Below are 20,906 nucleotides of genomic sequence, written 5' to 3' on the forward strand. Positions count from 1 at the left end.
TGTAAAGATTCTCAACATCTCATCATCAGGGAAATACAAATCAAAACCACAATGAAATATCACCTCACACCAGGAAGAATGGCTAAAATTAACAACACAGAAAACAACAAGTGTTGGAGAGGATTTAGAGAAAGGGGAACCCTCACACTCTGTTGGGAGTGCAAACTGTTTCAGTCACTCCTGAAAACAGTATGGAGGTTCCTCAAAAAGTTAAAAATAGAACTATTCTATGATCTAGAATATCTTTGATCTATGTGCTATCTATGATCTAGTGCTATCTTTCTGATAGCACTAGTAGGTATTCACCCAAAGGATGCAAAAATATAAATTTGAAAGAGATACTTGCATCCTGATGTCAATGGCAGCATTATCAAAAATAGCCAAATGATGAAAATAACCCAAATGTCCACTGATTGATGAATGGATAAAGAAAAGATGGTGTCTATATACAATGGAATATTGCATATCCATGAAAAAGGATGAAATTTTTGTAGCAACATGGATGGAGCTAGAGAGTATTATGCTAAGCAAAATAAGTCAGCCAGGGAAAGAAATACCATATGACTTTACTCATATGTAGAATTTTAGAAACAAAACAAAGGAACATGGGGGAAACCAGAGAGAAAACCCAAGAAATAGACTTTTAACTATCAAGAACAATCTTATGTTTACCAGAGGGGAATTTGTAAGGGGTTGAGTTAAATAAGTGCTGGGGATTAAGGATGACTTATGATGAGCAGAAGGTGTTGTTTGTATATAAGTGTTGAATTACTAAATCCTGTACCTGGAAAAAAAATTTAAAAAAGGTGAGTGAGAGACACAAACAAACTCAGCAAAAAGTCTCGTGTTAGAGAATATGATGATTATATTTGTTTCTTTGTTTAAATCCAAAGAATAAAGAGAATGGAGAAACAACTTCATCAAATTTTGGTTTGAAAAGGTCTTTTGGCTACAAATTCTGAATAACAGAATTGTAGGAGCTAAGATGTTAAAAGTCCAGTTTGGCAAGCTGTTGTAATAGTCCAAATAAGAAGTGATGTTTATATGAGTTTGTATGTAGTGGTCAACATGGGGGGAAAAGTATATAGATTTATATATATAGTATATAGGTTTGAGAAATATTTAGTAGATAACACTAACTAATGCAGTGGTGAATTGAAGATGGGAGAACTTAAGGGAGGAGACGAAAGAATGACACCAGATTTGGGTAAATTTATGGATGATGGTGCTATTTTCTCAGATAGGCAACACTCATAGTCAGTAGTTAGATCTGTTTACTTTCATCAGGTTGAGTTAGGAGATGTAATGAGACATACAAAAATTATCAAGTAGTATGGTTATTATAGTCCCGTACTGAAGAGTTCTGATTACTGCATTTTGTTCCATTGATCATAATGCTTTATTTTATTTGGAAGTACTTCATTGCTGGGCAGTTAAACTCCATTCAAGTTTTCATTAAAATAGCTAATGTTATGATGGACATTTTTGTGCCATTAGCTTTTTCCTTGTTTCAGGTTATTTTTAGTACAAATATACTAGAAATAGAAGTCCTGGGTCAGCTAGTATTAAAGCTTTTTTTACACTTAGTTAATATTGTCAACTGATTTTCCAAAATGCTGTTTTTATGCTGCCACTAATAAACTTAGATGTGCAAGTTTAATTTCACCTTTGTACTCATGACAAGTTCAATAAACCACACATCTACTCCATCATGAAGTCTCTGTTAAGGAAGAAAATAAACCTCTCCTTTTTTTTTTTTTTTTCTGTCTTACAATCTGTTCTTAAATTTAATTTTCAAGTGAAGAACAGTATAACTGAAATGAGATAAATGCACAATGTGTAGTGGATTTAGAAGATGGTATGAAACTCATTCAACAATGTGAAGTATTTCCATTCAAGTATGTTAATGTAAAGATGTCTAAATGGATCACAAGCTTAAAACATCTTTAAAATAGAAATAAATAGCTATTATCTCATGAGTATCTTCTCTAAGAAATTTGTTTAAGTGGCTATAGCTCCATCTCGGCTGGAGGCAGCTGCTTTGTTCTCATCATATCAAGTTTTAACCAGTCTTGCTTCAGCAGAGGTATCCACTCAGTCCATCTCATTTCTGAATAAGTTCCTCACGTAGGTGAACAGGTTCTGGTTAATAAAGTTCACTGTTGTGTGAAAGACTTCACGGAGCAAGGATGGTGTGTGATCGGCCACCTTTTTGGCCAAGAACATGGCCAATATCAGAATGGTCTTCTCATCTTCCATGTCTGTAGGGTAAGTCTGCATGACCCGCTCCAGCGCAGCAGTGAGGCACTGCCTTCTGTCTTCTTCCGACAGTCTCCTATTCACGAACTCTGTTGCCAGGTTATTCACCAGTCCTGGGTGGATGCTACGATCCATATTGTCCCCTGTTTTGGCAAGCTTCCTGGCAATATCCTGAATGATTTCCTCTTGACCCTGAGAAACTCTCTCCTCACTCACCAGGAAGTGGCTGCAGCGGTTGCCTTCTGTCTGCAGCCCATAGTCTTGCTCCTCCTGCAGGTGAGCTGGCATGGGTAGTTCCCGGCCCAGGACCTTCAGCTCTTGGTGGAAATTAGAGTCAGAGTAGCTTTGGAGGAAGACAAACACCACAAGTTAATATACCATATAATGCTAGCCTCCTGAGATTTTTAAGTGCTTCGTATTCCTTTTCTCAGATTGTGGGAGAGTAACAATATTTATGCTGTCAGAGTAAACTCTTCTGGCAGGTTGGCCTCATACTCTAGCTCCTACTAAGTAATGACATGAAAGCAAATGGACACAAAAATAATACTCTACTCAAAGTCTTAGGAACCATTTTACTTAATTATTAATTTTATTTGAAACAGTATTTCCCCTTTAAAAGTAATGCTTGATGAAATTAAACATTTAAATCATGGTAATTTATAAAGAATAATATGTATATAAAATATATGTGTACAAAATTTTATGCATCATATATGTGTGCATATAAAATTCTATGTATTAGAAGAGAAAATATGTGTCTGCATATATATATATTTTTTTTTCCTCCTGACGTATCATGTAGTCACACTCTCTTAAAGCAATAGTATTAACTAACTTTTTTTTTTTTTTACCCTTTTAATGTCTTTTATTTATTTTTGGCTATACAGTTTTATTAACACAAGAAAATCATACTATGTCTACTAATTGTTAGCCTGCTTTTTCATTTTAAATGATATTTAATACACAATATTTATGTATCATTTGTACATGAAAATTCCTTATTCTTTTTTTATTATGTTACATTAGTCACCATACAGTACCTCATTTGTTTTTGATGTAGTGTTCCATGATTCATTGTTTGTGTATAACACCTAGTGCTCCATGCAATACATGCCCTTCTTAATACCCATCACTGGGTTAACCCATCCCCCACTCTCCTCCCCTTTAAAACCCTCAGTTTGCTTCCTGGAGTCCCTAGTCTATCATGGTTCATTTCCCCCTCTGATTTTCCCACCTACATTTTTCCTTTCCTTCTCCTAATGTCCTCCATGCTATTCCTTATGTTCCACAAATAAGTGAAACCATATGATAATTGTCTTTCTCTGCTTGACTTATTTCACTCAGCATAATCTCCCCCAATTCCATCCATGTTGGTGCAAATGTTGGGTATTCATTCTTTCTGATGGCTGAGTAATATTCCATTTTATATATATGGACCACGTATTCTTTATCCATTTGTTTGTTGAAGGACATCTTGGCTCTTTCCACAGTTTGGCTATTGTGGACATTGCTGCTATGAAGATTGGAGTGCATGTGGCCCTTCTTTTCACTACAACTGTATCTCTGGGGTAAATACCCAGTAGTGCAATTGCTGGGTCATAGCATAGTTCTATTTTTAAATTTTGAGGAACCTCCACACTCTTTTCCAAAGTGGCTGTACCAACCTGCATTCCCACCAAGCGTGTAAGAGGGTTTCCCTTTTTCCACAACCTTTCCAACATTTGTTATTTCTTGCCTTAACAAGTTTTGCCATTCTAACTGGTGTAAGGTGGTATCTCAGTGTGGTTTTGATTTGAATTTCCCTGATGGCTAATGATGGTGAATATTTTTTCATATATCTGTTAGGCATTTGCATGTCTTCTTTGGAGAAGTGTCTGTTCATGTCTTTTGCCCATTTTTTGACTTGAGTATTTCTTTTTTGGGTGTTGAGTTTGAGAAGTTCTTTGTAGATCTTGGATACCAGCCCTTTATCTGTAGTGTCTTTTGCAAATATCTTCTCTCAGTCCATGGGTTGCCTCTTTGTTTAATTGACTGTTTCCTTTGCTTTGCTGAAGCTTTTTATCTTGATGAGGTCCCAAAAGTTCATTTTCACTTTTGTTTCCCTTGCCTTTAGAGATGTGTCTTGAAAGAAGTTGCTGTGGCCAATGTCGAAGAGATTACTGCCTATGTTATCCTCTAGCATTTTGATGGATTTCTGTGTCACACTGAGATCTTTCATCCATTTAGAATTTATCTTTGTGTATGGTAGAAAAGAATAGCCAAGTGTCATTCTTCTGTTTATAGCTGTCCAGTTTCCCCAGCACCATTTATTAAAGAGACTGTCTCTTTTCCACTGGATAGTTTTCCTTGTTTTGTTGAAGATAGTTGACCATAGAATTGAGGTTCTATATCTGGGCTATCTATTCTGTCCCATTGATCTGTTGTCTGTTTTGTGCCAGTACCATGCTGTCTTCGTGATCACAGCTTTGTAATATATCTTAAAAGCAGGCAACATGATACCCCCAGCTTTGCTTTTCTTTTTCAATATTTCCTTGGCAATTCAGGGTCTTTTCTGGTTCCATAAAAATTTTAAGATTGTTTGTTCCAACACTCTGAAAAATGCCATTGGTATTTTGATTGGGATGGAATTGAAAGTATAGGTTGCTCTGGGCAACATAGAGGTCTTAACAATGTGTATTCTTCCAGTCCATGAGCATGGAATGTTTTTCCATCTTTTTGTATCTTCTTAAGTTTCTTTCATAAGTGTTCTGTGGTTTCTAGAGTATAGATCCTTCACCTCTTTAATTAGGTTTATTCCAAGGTATCTTATGGTGTTTGGTGCTATTGTAAATGGAATCGATTCCCTAATTTTTCTTTCTATAGTTTCATTGTTAGTGTATAGGAAAGCAGCTGATATCTGTGCATTAATTTTCTATCCTGCCACATTACTGAAATGTTGTATGAGTGCTAGTAATTTGGAGGTGGAGTCTTTTGGGTTTTCCACATAAAGTATCATGTCATCTGTGAAGAGAGAGAGTTTTACTTTCTTCTTTGCCAATTTGAGTATCTTTTATTTCTTTTTATTTTCTAAGTGCTGTTGCTAGGACTTCCAGTACTATGTTGAACAGTAATGGTGAGAGTGGGCATTGTTGTCATGTTCCTGATCTTAAGGCAAAGGCTCTCAGCTTTTCCCCACTGAGAATGATATTTGCTATGGGCTTTTCATAGGTGGTTTTTATGAAATTGAGGAATGTTTCCCTCTATCCCTACACTCTGAAGAGTTTTAATCAGGAAAGGATGCTGTATTTTGTCAAATGCTTTTCTGCATCAATTGAGAGGACCATATGGCTCTTGTCTCTTCTCTTGTTAATGTGTTCTATCACACTGTTTGATTTGTGAATGTTGAACCACCCTTGAATCCCAGGGATAAATCCTACCTGATCATGATGAATATCCTTTTAATGTGCTGTTGTATACTATTAGCTAGGATCTTGTTGAGAATTTTGGCATCCATATTCAACAAAGATATTAGCCGGTAATTCTCCTTTTTGATGGGGTCTTTGCCTCATTTTGGGATCAAGGTAATACTGGCCTCGTAGAAAGAGTCTGGAAGTTTTCTTTCTTTTCTATTTTTTTTTAAAGATTTTATTTATTTATTTGAGAGACAGAGATCACAAGTAGGCAGAGAGGCAGGTAGAGAGAGAGGAAGGGAAGCAAGCTCCTTGCTGAGCCAACAGCCCAATATGGGGCTTGATCCAGGACCCCAGGATCACAACCTGAGCCAAAGGCAGAGGCTTTAACCCATTGAGCCACCCAGGCACCCCTCCATTTCTATTTTTTGAAACAGCTTCAGGAGAATAGGAATTATTTCTTCTTGGAATGTTTGGTACAATTCCCCAGAGAATTCATCAGGTCCTGGACTCTTGTTTTTTGGGAGGTTTTTGATCACTGCTTCAGTCTTGTTACTGGTTATTGGTCTATTCATGTTGTTGATTTCTTCCTGTTTCAGTCTTGGTAGTTTATAGGTTTCCAGGAATGCATCCATTTCTTCCAGGTTGCTTAATTTATTGGCATATACCTGTTGATAATAATTTCTGATAATTATTTCTATTTCCTTTTTGTTAGTCATGATCTCTCCCCTTTCAATCATAATTTTATTAATTCGGGTCTTTTCTCTTTTCTTTTGGATAAGTCTGATTAGTGGTTTAGTGATCTTATTAATTCTTTCAAAGAACCAGCTCCTAGTTTTGTTGCTCTGCTCTACTGTATTTCTGGATTCTAATTCATTATTCTCTGCTCTAATCTTTATTTCCCTTTTCTTGTGTGACTTAGGCTTTATTTTTTATTCTTTCTTCAGTTCTTTAAGTATATAGTTAATTTTTGTATTCTGGATTTTTCTGTTTTTTTGAGTGAGACTTGGATGGTTATGCTTTTCTTCCATAGGACCACCTTTTCAGTATCCCAGGGGTTTTGGACCAATGTGTTTCATTATCATTGGTTTCCATGAATTGTTTAAATTCTTCTCTAATTTCCTGGTTGGCCCAAACATTCTTAAGCAGGATGGTCTTTAGCTTCCAAGTGTTTGAATTTCTTCCAAATGTTTTCTTGTGGCTGAATTCTAGTTTCAAAGTATTGTGGTCTCAGATTATGCAGAGAATAATCTCAGTCTTTTGGTATCAGTTGAGACCTGATTTGTGGCCCAGTATGTCATCTATTCTGGAGAAAGTTCGATGTGCATTCAAGAAAAATGAGTTTTCTGTTGTTTTAGGGTGAAATGTTCTGTATTTATCTATGAGGTCAGTCTGGTCCAATGTGTCATTCAAAGCTCTTGTTTCTTTATTGGTTTTCTGTTTGGTGATATGTCTGTTGCTGAAAGTGAAGTGTTGAGGTCTTCTATTATTAATGTATTATTATCAATATGTTTCTTTATTTTGTTAACAGTTACCTTATGTAGTAGGTACTACATGGGAGTAGGGCTGCTCCCATATTGTGGGCATAGATATCTAAAATTGTTAGATCCTCTTATTCGATAGACCCTTTTAGCATGATATAGTGTCCTTCTGTATCTCTAACTACAGTCTTTAGCTTAAAATCTAATTTATCTGATATGAGAATTGCTACCCCAGCTTTCTTTTGAGGTATGTTGGCATGAAAGATGGTTCTCCATCCCTTCACTTTCAGTCTGGATGTATCTTTAGGTTCAAAATGAGTGAGTCTCTTGTAGAGAACATATATATGGGTCCTTTCTTTTTATCCAATCTGCAATACTGTATTTAGGCTGTTCGCGTTGAAAGTGATTATTGAAAGATCTCTCTTATTGTCATCATGTTGCCTGTGAAGTCCTTGTTTCTATAGATTATCTCTGGTAATTTGCTGTTCTGTATCACTCTTGGGGTCTTTCTCCTCTTATAGAAACCTCCCCCCTCCCTTAATATTTCTTTCAGGGCCAGCTTGGTGGTCACATATTCTTTCAGCTTCTGCTGATCTTGGAAGCTCCATGTCTTTCCCTCCATTTTGAATGACAGCCTTGCTGGATAATGTATCCTTGGCTGCATGTTCTTCTCATTTAGTACCTTGATATTGTCTTGCCAGCCCTTTCTGGCTTGTCAGATCTCTTTGGACAGGTCTGATATTATTCTGATGTTCTTCCCTTTGTAGATAAGAAATCTCTTCTCCCTTGCTACTTTCAAGACAGTTTCCTTGCATCTAAGATTTGCAAATTGTACTAATGTATTTCGTGGCATTGGTCTCTTCTCATTGATCTTAGGAGGGGTCCTCTCTGCCTCTTGGAAACAAATGCTTGTTTCCTTCCCCACATTAGGAAAGTTCTCAACTATAATTTGCTCAAATATATCTTCTAGATCTCTCTCTCTCTCTCTCTCTCTCTATTTCTCTCTCTCTCTCTCCATCCCCTCAGGGATCTCAATAATTCTGATATTGGAACATTTCATTGAGTCACTAATCTCTTTCAGTTTGATTCCTTGTTTTTTTTTTAAGATTTTATTTATTTATTTGACAAACAGAGATCACAAGTAGGCAGAGAGAGAGGAGTAAGCAGGCCCCTTGCTGAGTAGAGAGCCCGATGTGGGGCTCGACCCCAGAACCCTGGGATTATGACCTGAGCCAAAGGCAGAGGCTTTAACCCACTGAGCCACCCAGGCACCCCGGTTCCTTGGGTTTTAATTTGTTTTTCCCATGTTACCTCTGTTTCCTTTTTATCTATCTTCTTATCCTCTAGCTCATTAATTCATTCTTCTGCCTCTACCCTGGCAGTCAGAGTATCCAGTTTAGACTGAGGTTTATTCATAGCATTTTTTTTAAAGATTTTATTTATTTGTTTGTCAGAGACAGAGGGAGAGAGAGCGAGTGAGCACAGGCAGACAGAGAGGCAGGCAGAGGCAGAGGGAGAAGCACGCTCCCTGCCGAGCAAGGAGCCCGATGTGGGACTCGATCCCAGGACCCCGGGATCATGACCCGAGCCGAAGGCAGCTGCTTAACCAACTGAGCCACCCAGGCGTCCCTATTCATAGCATTTTTAAGTTTAGCCCTATTAGATCTCATTTCTGCCATTAGAGATTCTATATTGTTAATATTTTTCTGAAGCCTAGATATTGCCTTGATAATTGTTACTCTGAAGTCTATTTCTGACATCTTGGTTATATCTATATCCATTAGTTCTGTGGCAGAGGCCACAGTCTCTGGTTCTTTCCTTTGTTGGGGGTTCCTCCTCTTAATCATTCTGTTGAGGGATGGTTCAGGGAATGTACAGAGTCCAAATTATTGACCACAAGCAAGATGCACCTGTTTTATAGGGACCTTACAGTTGTCAGCCCCTTGTTCTTTCAGCCTGTCTTCTGGAGGAGGGGCCTGCCATGCTGTTACTCAGTCAACTTTGTTTGGGCGGAGTTGCCCTGCCCTGTGTGTAAGGGGGTTGGGCTCAGTGAGAACTGGTTTGGGAGGGGGTACTTTTGTTCACTCGTGGCTTTCCCTGGTGGCTTTCCACATCTCTTTCAAGAGTCAGAGCAGAAGTGACCATATCCAAACCTCTGTCTCAGGACAAAGAGATCACAGTCTACTCTCCACTAAGCTCTCCAGTCTACACTGTCTCCCATCTCTGTCATTGCTGCTTTTTTTTAAAAACCACAACATTCTGGTTGTGGTTTTTAAACAGCACTCCCAGCCCTCACTTCCAGGTTTGGGCACCTTGCTGCCTTTTGTGCTTCTAAAACCGCTAGCTGGCCCTGGTTCCCATGCATGCCCCTGCAGCTTCAGGTTTTAGGCTGGGAGGGTGCCCTAAAGTCCTTTCCCTGCTCCTACGGGTCTATCAGTCTGTGCCAGGTCCCCAGCACAGGACACTTTTACCCTCCTGTGTTATTTCACCTTCCCCGTACCAGGACTTATGGCGGCTCCCTCCCCCTTCTGTTTATCTTTTAATATCTGCCCATAGAATCATGGCTTCCTGCTTCATACCTCGAGACCATCCACTTGAGATACTATGTTTGTAGAGATCAAGGTACATCTTCTTACATCTCAGGCTGATTTTGAGGGTGTTCAGAGAGGTCGGGTAGATATCCAGCTCATTTCAGGGGACTGGTTGAAGTAGAGTCCCCTACTCTTCTGCCATCTTTTACCTCTCAAATTCCTATTCTTTTTAAATGAATGCTAAGTTTTCCCTTTGTTCCTACACTGTTGGTGGGAATGCAGGTTGGTGCAGTCACTCTGGAAAGCAGCATGGAGTTTCCTCAGAAAGTTGAAAATGGAGCTACCCTACGACCCAGCAGTTGCACTACTGGGTATTTACCCTAAAGATGTAATGATCCAAAGGGGCACATGCACCTGAATGTTTATAGCAGCAATGTCCACAGTAGCCAAACTATGGAAAGAACCTTGATGTCCATCAACAGATGAATGGATAAAGAAGATGTGATATATATATATATATATATATATATATATATATATATATATATACATACACACAATGGAATACTGTGCAGCCGTCAAAAGAAATGAAATTTCTTGCCATTTGTGATGATGTGCATGGAACTAGAGGGTATTATGCTGAGCGAAATAAGTCAATCAGAGAAAGACAATTATCATTATGATCTCCCTGATATTAAGAATTTGAGAGGCAGAGTTGAGGGATTGAGGAGTAGGGAAGGAAAAAAATGAAACAAGATGGGTTTAGGAAGGAGACAAACCATAAGAGACTTTTAATCTCACAAAACAAACTGAGGGTTGCTGGGGGAAGGAGGTAAGGAGAGGGTGGTTGGGTTATGGACCTTGGGGAGGGTACGTGCTATGGTGAGTGCTGTGAAGTGTGTAAGCCTGATGATTCACAGACCTGTACCCCTGAGACTAATATTACATTATATGTTAATAAAAAAAAAATTTCCCTTTGTTTAGATGTCCATAGTACTTTATGTCAGTTTCTGTCACTTGACATTTAGAGTGTTTTGTTTTGTTTTGTTTTGTTTTAATGATAGCTTGATCATCTTTTTTTTTTTTTTTAAGCAGGCATTTACATACCTCTTTAAATACATTTTAAGGTTAAGCTCACAAAAGTGAAATGGCTGAGTCAATTTGTCCACATTAAAATTTTGGTTATAGATTTATATGTAGCACTCTTATGAAGAAGTTCTATCAATTCTCATTTTATTCATTTACAGCTGATAATCAGTTTATTAAAAAGGTTGATTTAAGCATTTGCACTGGAGACTTCAATCTCGAGTCCTAGGTCAGTACTGATGGAAATAATCTGTTTAATAATCTTGGAAGGACTGTGAAAATCAGTGAGTTGTTTGTGGATCCTCTTTTGAGAATCATCACAAGTCTTAAAACTTTCACCACAAGTTTTTCTTGTAGTGATTCTGAGTCTTGGTAGGCATCTGAACTGTCCTTTCACTTTGAGTTTCTTTTCCTTTGTGCCTCTGATCAAGTAAGCACATACCTTCTCCACAGATTTTGTGTTGCATTTGTTTAGAGTAATAGAGTAATTCTTATTCAGTGAATCACAGCCTCTGGTACCACCGGTGTCTTCCCATGGTCTATCAAAGGAATGGCTATGGCACAGCTTCCTGACCAACTTGTTCCTCACCAAGAGCAGACAGTCATGAGTTAGGACTGGGAGCGAGGTATCCAGAGCTCCCCTGTGGCTAAGACTACATCTTCCTCAAAGAGTTAAATTCTCATTTTAAAGTTTGAGCATACATAGTGGTATGCTGATAAATGCTTAACAACTGGTTCTCTGGCTTAAAAACAAACTAACAGAAGAAACTGTCTTTCTTGATAGTGATTGACAAACTCCATGGTAAAAGTCCTCCAGCCAGTGTCAATATCAAACATGATGTTAGTGATGTCAGAGTTATGCAAAAATGAACAAAATCAGCTCTCACAGGTTGGGAAAGCTCTCTCTAGTATGCCACTGATTGTATTTCCTCATAGTCCCTTAACTGTGGGTGCTATCGAACATTTAAACATTTCTATATTTCATCATATTTTATAGATTAGGAGAGGCATATCTTTTTATTTTTATTTGCATTTATTTAATAATAAATGAATAGTTTTTGCAATAGTTGTTTTCCTGGTACCTGTGTGTTCATGTTCTACGCTTCATTTCCATAGGATTGTTCATCTCTCTATAACTGATTTGAACCTCTTCTTTCTATAGAAAGAAAAGCATTCTTTTTTTTAAGTTGTCAATATTTGTTTTATTTGTCATTTATCTTTTAACTTTTATTATGATTTTGTATTTGTGTGCTGCAGAGTTTTTAATTTTTATGAAATCAAATGTATTATGTTTTATCTTAGGATTCAGATTTGTGATAATTAGAAATGAATTAGAAAACATGGGTAAGTTAATGTATGTCTTTGGATGTCAAATTTCTTACCTGTAGGAGTTGATGGTTATATTTCTTTGTAGCTCAAATAGTATATAATCCTTTAAAACATTTTTACTTTGGTTTGTTTAACCTGGGTTATTTCTCTGAGAATCAAGTCTTAAAAAACTTCACTCAGCAAAATAATCCACTATTCACTAGCAGTTTACTTGAGGACAAACCTTCAGTTGTATTCTGTTCCTACTTCTTGCCGAATGTGTGGAAAATTTCCCAACCAAATGACTAGGTTCTTTCTTAAAATGAGAGCAGTCCCCATGTTGTGGTTCTAATGAGTGGGAGGTCTGTTTTAGTGGGAAATGAGTTCTTCCTCTTGGATATATTTTCTCATGTCCAGCAAGAATTTCTACTTATGAAATCTCACCACATAATCCTTCTGTGGTGTATTCTGTAACTTTTCCACTGTAACTTTCCTACATTTTTTTTCATAGAACAAAAGACAAGAAGATATAAACATAAGCAACTTTCAAATTGTGATTTCTTATCAGTTGTAGATGAGTCTTTTAAGTAATATAGATTTAAGACCTGTGTCTTCTCTTTATCTTCAAATTCATGCTCCATTTTTCTACCAGAATATCAGGATCAGAGGACCTTAGATGAAAGATACTGGACTAGATTACAACACATAAATAAGATACAGCTCTGTGTGTGTGTGTGTGTGTGTGTGTGTGTGTAATTTAGCTGCATTGTGTTTTCAGCCCAGAAACTGGTTGTATTTTAAAATACTGCTCATAATTTGAGGATTAAAATATATTTAGTATTTAAAACTATGGTCATTAGGATCCCAGACAAGTTCATAAATTTCTATTTAACAGATTAAGTATCTAAAGAAAAAAATATTAAAAGGAATGGTAGGGAACAGAATGTGGATCCTGGGAAATGAAGGAGCAGTGGTTGGAAGAGATTTTCCCTCTGCTCTCTTCTTTTGCTATTCTGATTATTGCTGCTCAAGGTTATCGAGGGCTGCAATTAGAGAAAATGTATGAAGAGATGTATTAACAGTGAGAAGAAATGGAGAAATATAAGTCTCGTCCTTTACATATTCATTTTACCTCAAAGCTCTGCATTGGTAACAGGCAGATGTAGTATTCCAAAATAGTTATGTATTTCTTTTTTTTTTTTCCTCCGGTCTCTTCTCTATTTCTCTGCTCATGTATTAGCTCATCAGATCCACATTTTGATGAACTGGCATTATAGCGAGGTAGGAAAGAAGAATCAGACTAGTGTAAATGTAATGGGTGTAGGGTCAGAAACTGCATCTGACAGGGAGGGGACCTATAGTAAATAGAATAAAGCTGAGAAATAAATGGAGATTCTGCAAAACAGAGGGGAGACAAAAGAAAAAGCTCTTTCTCTATAGTACATGAAAGCCAGGCTTTTTTTTTTTTTTTTAACCTTGTATTTTTACAATGGTTTCAGATTTATAGTAAAACTGAAAGGAAGGTACAGAGGTTTTCCATATGCCTCCTGCCCCTGCATGTGAATATTTTCCCTCATTATCAGCAATTCCTGTTAAAGCGGTACATTTATAACGAATGACAAACCAACAATGACCCATCATAATCACTTGAAGTCCAGATTTACCTTAGGGTTCTGTCCTGGGATTTTACATTCTATAGGTCCAGATGAATGTATAATGACATGTATCTGTCATTGTAGTATCATACAGAGTATTTTCACTGCCCTGAAAATCCTGTATGCTCCACCTATTCATCCTTCCCACTCCAATCTCTGGAAGCCATTGATCTTGTTACTGTTCACATAGTTTTGCTTTTCTAAGAATGACATATAGTTGGAATCATACAGTAGGTAGCCTTTTTAGGTTGGCTTTCTCACTTAGTTATGTACATCTAAGTTTCCTCCATGTCTTTGCATGGCTTTATAGTTCATTTCCTTTTAGTGCTAAATAAAATTTCACTTTCTAATGTACCACAGTTTATTTGTCCATTTGCCTATTGAAAGACATCTTGGTTGCTTCCAAGTTTTGGCAGTTATGAATAAAGATGCTGTGACTGTTGGCATGCAGGCTTTTTTGTGGACATGTTTCCAACTCCTTTGGGTAAATTCCAAGGAGTATAGTGCTGGATCATTTGGGAAAAACATGTTTAGTTTTATAAGAAACCATCAAACCTTCTAAGTGTCTGTACCTTTTTGCATTCCCAGCAACAATGAATGAAAGTTGTTCCACATACTTGTCAGCTTTTGGTGTTGTCAGTTTTCTGGATTTTGGCCATTCTAATAGCTCTGTAGCCAAAGACTTCAACATGTTCTAAAAATATGACTAACACTTCTAAATAACATTGATTAAGCAATAATAGTATTATTTATTAATTTATTTATTTTAGAGAGAGAGCACTTGTGCATGCATATGCAATGGAAGGGAATGGAGGGGCAGAGGAAGAAGGAGAGAGAATCTCAAGCAGATTCCTCACTGAGCAAGGAGCTGACAACAGGGCTGGATCTCATGACCCTGATATCATGATCTGAGCTGAAACAAAAGTCAGAAATCTGGGGCACCTGGGTGGCTCAGTGGGTTAAAGCCTCTGCCTTCGGCTCAGGTCAGGGTCTCAGCATCCTGGGACCGAGCCCCGCATTGGCTCTCTGCTCAGCAGGGAGCCTGCTTCCTCCTCTCTCTCTGCCTGCCTCTCTGACTGCTTGTGATTTCTCTGTCTCTGTCAAGTAAATAAATAAAATCTTTAAAAAAAAAAAAAAGTCAGACATCTAACCCACTGAGCTCTCCATGTTCCCCAGCAGCAGTAATAGCATTGATAAAACAAATGTGTACTTCTAATTTAACCCCCCGCCCTTTTTTTTTGGTCCTTAGTGGTAATATGTTACTGAATGGAGTAAAATTATAAAACTTAAAATATTAAAAGTTTAAACTGAAATTATATAGCTTCTTATAAAATTCAGGAATCTCCTTTAAAAAACTTCTTATAAGTCAATTATGTAGATGTTGATTGCCTAATTTTATCCATGAGAAACCTCCTCTGTAGGGGTCATTTGCTCAGTAGCAGCAAGGGAGCCAGTGAAGCAAGTGTTTGAGCTATGGCCTCTAGATAAATTATTTAGTTCCTACTAACAGGATCTTAGGCAAGACATTGGAGAAACTTCCTATTTCAGACTCCTTACCCCAAAAATGGACTAAATAGAGTATTTTAAGTATTGAACCAGCAAATGTATATTAAGTGATTAGGATATGCTGATACCTACCTAAATCTTGGTAGATTTTCATGATTATTAACTATATATAGGAAAATGACATTTATTGAACTAAAATGTTTCCACTTGAATGTTTCCTCTTAAGATTATCTAGTTTTGCTAATGAAGGACAGAAAGGAGACCTATGTAGTAGCTCATGATTATATCACTACCTTTCTCTTTTATTCCTTTTACAAATATAAAGTTTTTACCTTCAAGGTTCATTCCCAATCAGCTACATCCTTGATTTATATGCATATATTATCAAAGTAGAAGATGCTTCCGACCTGCTTCCCAGTACTGGAATATCTTGGGGGCCATTGGGTAAGTGTAATGAATACAGAGCACAGTGCAATAGATATGCCCAAAGTTAAACCCACAGTGCATAATCAAGTCTCTCCCAGTCCTTGCCTCCTTGTTCATTGTCTTTCCATCATTATAACAACTTCCTCTTAAAAAAAAAAAAGAGAGGGAACTTAGTAGTTCTATGTAATCTAAGAAAAATCATGAAGAATAAAATATTCATGCTTTTCAAGATAAGGCAATCTTATTTTCTTGATTTTTAGTTTCCTTACGTTGCTCATAGTTTTTCATATCATTATCTGCAATATGAGTTCATATCAGTTGATCAGACAGCACTTAAAATATCACCACTGGCTCAGGACTGCACCGTTAGTTAGTTAGTTAGTTAGTTCATACCAGTTGATCAGACAGCATTTAAAATATCACCACTGGCTCAGCACTGCAGTGTTAGTACAGGGGCAATGCTGGGAGGTAGAGATAGCTTTACAAACAGAAATAAACACCAATACATGAAATATATGGTGATTCAGATAGTTGTCAATCATAAATAGCAAATATGGAGAAGAAGAATAGCTCTAATGCTAACTGTACCAAGTATCTATAGGTGTCTTCACTGTGGTAAGATGAACCCAGAAGAGAGTGAGGCACTTGCAAGTGCCTTTATTCTCTTCTAGTAGGAGTAACAGCTTCTCTTTGTCACTGACCTAATTTGTGACTACATTTAGCAAGAATATAATCATGTATCTTCTGAATATCATTATGACCATTTTCTCATTGGCCACATCTTACTAACTGTATCTCTTAGCTTCCCTTAGAAATTCTTCAGGTAAACAGAGGAAATGTATAGAAAAATCCTGTAAGTGTATTCATTTGTCATTAGCTTACTAAATTTTACTTTAAAATTACAAATTAGAACCAAAAATTACAGCTTTCAGTTTTTAAAAATGAGTAGATTTCAAACACTGCCTAGTAAAATTTAAGACTGCTAACAGTGAACAACTGGTGTTTTTAGGTGATGGTTTATAAGAATCTGACATTATATATAATTGAAAGCTTTAACATGTTTTTTTAGGAATTATCAGAGCCACACATTTATTGGACTTTTTTACTATATGTGTTGTATTTTGTATTATATACATTGTATTTTATAGTATGTAGGCTGTTCTTTTTAAAAAAATTTTTAGTTGACTTTGTTTTGTAGGACAGGTTAGTGTTCACAGAAAAGAATGCAGGGATAGTACAGAGATTTCCCATCTACCCCCTCTTCGCACACATTCTCTTATCAATATCCCCTACCAGTGATGCATGTGTTACATCTGATACACCTATATTGACACATTATAGTCACCCCGGATCCATAGTTTACATTACAGTTCACTCTCAGTGTTGTATATTCTATGAGTTTGAAAAAAATATTATATGTATTTATAGCTATGGTATCATACAGAGTATTTCCGTTCCCTTAAAAATCGCCTATTTATCTGCTTATTTATCCTTTCCACCAATGAGCCCCTGGCAACCACTGATCTTTTTACTATATCTGTAGTTTTGTATTTTTCACAATGTCCTATTGTTGGAATAGGTAGTAGGTAGACACTCAGAACTTGTTTCTTTATGTAGGAATATTTAAGTTTCCTCTATGTTTTTTCTTAGCTGATAGCTCATTTCTTAGTGTTGAATACTATTTCATTGCTGAATGTGCCACAGTTTATTAATCCGCTCATCTACTAAAGAATATCTCGGTTCTTCCAAGTCTGGGCAATTATGAATAAAGATGCTTAAAACATTCGTTTTTAGGTTTTTGTGTAAACATTGGTTTTCAGCTGTTTTGGGTAAATAGGAAAGTGATTGTTGGGTTATATGATAAGAGTATGTTTTGTTTTGTGAGAAACCTGCCAAAGGTCTTCCAAAATGTACCATTTTGCTTTCCACCAACAATGAATGAATTTGTATTGTTCTACATCCTTGCCGGCATTTGTTATTGTCAGTGTTCTAGATTTGGGCTGTTTTGATAGATGTATAGTGGTAAGGATGTATTTTTAATTATTTATTTTTATTGTGGTAGAATGTACACAATATTACACTCACTATTTAACTATTTTAAGTGTACAGTGCATTCACATTCTTGTCTATCCATCACTACTATCTATCTCCAGAATTTCTCCATCATTCCAAACTGAAACTATGTATTCACCAAATAATAATTCTCTAATCCTCTCTTCCTAACCCCCGGCAGTGAGTCTTGAAGATATTATGCTAAATGAAATAACAGATGCAAAAGACAAATACTGTGTGATTCCATTTGTATGAGATATCTGAAAGAGTTAAATTTACATAGGCTGTTCTTATCCCCTTTTCACTGTAACGGAATTTAAGGGCTAAACTTGTATCATTACTTCTTTAAAGGAGACACCTTCATTCTATCCTTTGAATCCCTTCTTCTAGAAGTTGCTGTGCTTTGTGATGATGATGGCCCAAGCCTTTCTTTGGTTGCCTCAAAGATAGGCATAAAGAATCCATTCATTTTAAGTGCTTTACTGTTTTATCCCCCCTGTGGAAAAACTAATGGGATGTTCTAATAAACAACAGTAAAAGTATAAACATCACGAATAACAATGTCCAAATAATTAGACAGTGCTTCCACGTAAAAATCCTCAATTAATTAAGAGCAAGTCTGTATATAATTTCCTATTTTCTTCTTTAATTGAGGGTTTTGAATTTGAGTTCTGGGGCTGCCATAAAATTGTTCCCTCAGAGCTCTGACATCAAAGAGCATAACTGACTGAAGCCCAGGCTGTTGGGCTTCATCTGTCTCTATCTTTGATCTGAAACACTCTCCTCATGCTAATGACTAAACATACCATGGACACAGTAAGCCAGCTCATTTCTGGGAGGTACAGGACTCTTCTAATGGACAGTGTTGCCTTGAAGACTCCCCAATAGCCTTACAGAACGTGCTATACCTGTATTATAGTCTAAGACTCCCTCCCACAAATTTCTTTCCTTCCCTCTCTTTCACCAGGGTCAGTGTTACCTGCAGTGGGGATAGCTGTCCCAGCACCACCCCACTCCTTGCCCTTTTAATTCACTCTTGCTGGTATCTGCCCTAATAAATCTTTTTTGAGTGTTTTCTTTTTTTTTTTTCCATGTTGAAATCTGCTTCTCAGAAGACCTGAACTTACATAAGCCCTCATGAGACTTTCTCTCATTCCCTCACACACACAATGCTCATTTAGATAAAACAAATGTGTGGAAAGAGTAAAAATGAAAAAAAAAAGTTAATAAGATATTTCAGTGGAAATGAATAATATTTAACCTGAAATATTCTAGGAAATAGAGATACTGGTTATAAATTCATATTAATATTCTAGCGAATGCCTGTGTTTGTTGGAGATCATGTATATACTGGCAAGTTGTATTTTGAAAAGGTTTATTAACAGGTAGTTGATAATTTCATAGCAATCTTTATAAAACATGAAGGCACATTAAACAACTTGTCCTTGTCTTTGGGAAATGTGCACAAAGTTCGTAAATTTAAAAGGAAAACATTAAAAGTGTCCATAAAAATTGCAGCTTCCACCGTTCTATCTTTGTTCTGTCACTCCTGCTACCTTAACTAATCCACACTATTTTTCCAAATAAACTTTGGTTTCTTATCTGAGCCATGAACTGTGTGGAAAATGGAAGAGAAGCAAAAATTGACAAACCAGAGTAAAGTGATATCTTATCAGGAAGGTTTAAAATCACTCTACCTTCTGTTTCAATTACCAGTGACAAGCTAGGCATAAAACATGTCATAGGAAATGTCACTTGCTGGATTAATTTGTCTCACCTCTGTTGAAAAACAACAGTCCATATCGGGATTCTGATATTTGTTGCTTAGACAAAATGCAAATCACGTTGTCCTAGTCCAAGCATATTCATAATCCCCAAATAAAAATGTTAATGGGCAAGAAACTATGGCAATTTCCATGAAGTTAAAAAAAAAGGAGCAATTTTTGTAACGATCCAGTCACTTATTATTGTGTTAAATAAAGCACAGTATTATTCTAGAATAGAGGCTTCTAAAAAAGTATTGGAATTGCCCTCAGGTTATGGAAAATATGGCAATGATAGCTTAGAAAGTAGTTTCAAGCAAAAGAACTAAAATGAAGAAATGAGAAAGTCTAGAATTTGAGACATGTATCTAGAGAATCAAATAAATTTGGTTGGACTGGAGTGAAACTTCATAAAGAGTGTTTTTTGGAAATAATATTGAGAAAATACAGCTAAGTATGGCTCAAGGGAGATATTGAATGTCACAATAAAGAGTGTATTTCCTACTGTTTAGACCAATTTTTCCAAGGAGATAGAGACTGATGATGTCCAAAAACAGGGCAGTCTCATGTTTCTGAGAAGTCAAGAGGAAAAAAGACAGACATTGCACTCCCTGAATAATAGTGCCATTTATTATTTAACCATACCATACCAAGAATTGTTGTAAGTAATTTGCTTTCTTTCAGTGCATTTATTATCATATTAACTATATGAGTTAAATACTCTCATACATATTTTGCTTGTGAAGAACAACAGCTAAGTGGGATTAAGTAACATTTTTAGTCACTTGTTAAGTAGCAGGGTTTGGATTCAAAGACAGATCTGTAGGACCATGAAGACCATTTCTTAACCACTGCAGTGTTCCACAGAATTTGTGACTTTTCACATAATCTAAGTCAATTAAGGAGTTAAGAAGTAGGTAAATAGTAAAAAAATAAAGCAACTAGAAAAGAACCTCTTTTGAGAGGCTTTGGGGTTAATAAGGAAAAGCATGAAAGATTGAGAAAGTTTAATTTCATTGTTGTTTGCAGACTGGCGTATGTCTCTTAAGTCTGTCCAGCCTTGATATTTTTGCACATTTTGTCCATTTGGGTGTAATCCCTAACCCCTTGCCAATGTGCCTTCTTCACTCTTCTGTTTTTCTTTCTTTTTTTGTCAGTGCTAAGACTGTTCATTTCAAATAGCACTGAAACTTAATATGAGTCATTACCTTCCCCTTGACTCTTTTACGTTATTTTAGTTAACACTTAATAATATCTTTGTACCTTAAGCAGGCCATGCTTATCTTTTACAAGAAATGGAGGAATGGGATTTTATACTTTCATTATTCTACAATTTCAGGTAATGCAATTTGGGGCAAGATGCATTGTTTTTCTTCCTTTAAAATGGTATCTCAGTGAAATAGGAATGGGGTTTTTTTGGTACACGTTGCTATTGACTAAAAGCCCAAGA

The 20,906-nt window shown here is 36.6% G+C and overlaps 1 protein-coding gene and 1 pseudogene across 1 annotated transcript; both read right to left on the minus strand.

Moving 5' to 3' along the window:
- Nucleotides 1–1,992: 1,992 nt before the first annotated feature.
- LOC122889094 (BH3-interacting domain death agonist-like) lies at nt 1,993–2,628 on the minus strand (the record flags this gene model as incomplete). The annotated part of the gene is made up of 1 exon (XM_044224018.1): nt 1,993–2,628. A coding segment is annotated over one exon (534 nt), but the record flags the coding sequence as incomplete, so codon positions are not given.
- An 8,308-nt stretch (nt 2,629–10,936) lies between these two features.
- Nucleotides 10,937–20,906, minus strand: part of LOC122889172 — a 180,837-nt pseudogene continuing 170,867 nt past the window's right edge.

The sequence above is a fragment of the Neovison vison genome, chromosome 1 (genome assembly GCF_020171115.1).
Source record: "Neovison vison isolate M4711 chromosome 1, ASM_NN_V1, whole genome shotgun sequence".
In the NCBI taxonomy this organism is placed as follows: Eukaryota; Metazoa; Chordata; class Mammalia; order Carnivora; family Mustelidae; genus Neogale; species Neogale vison.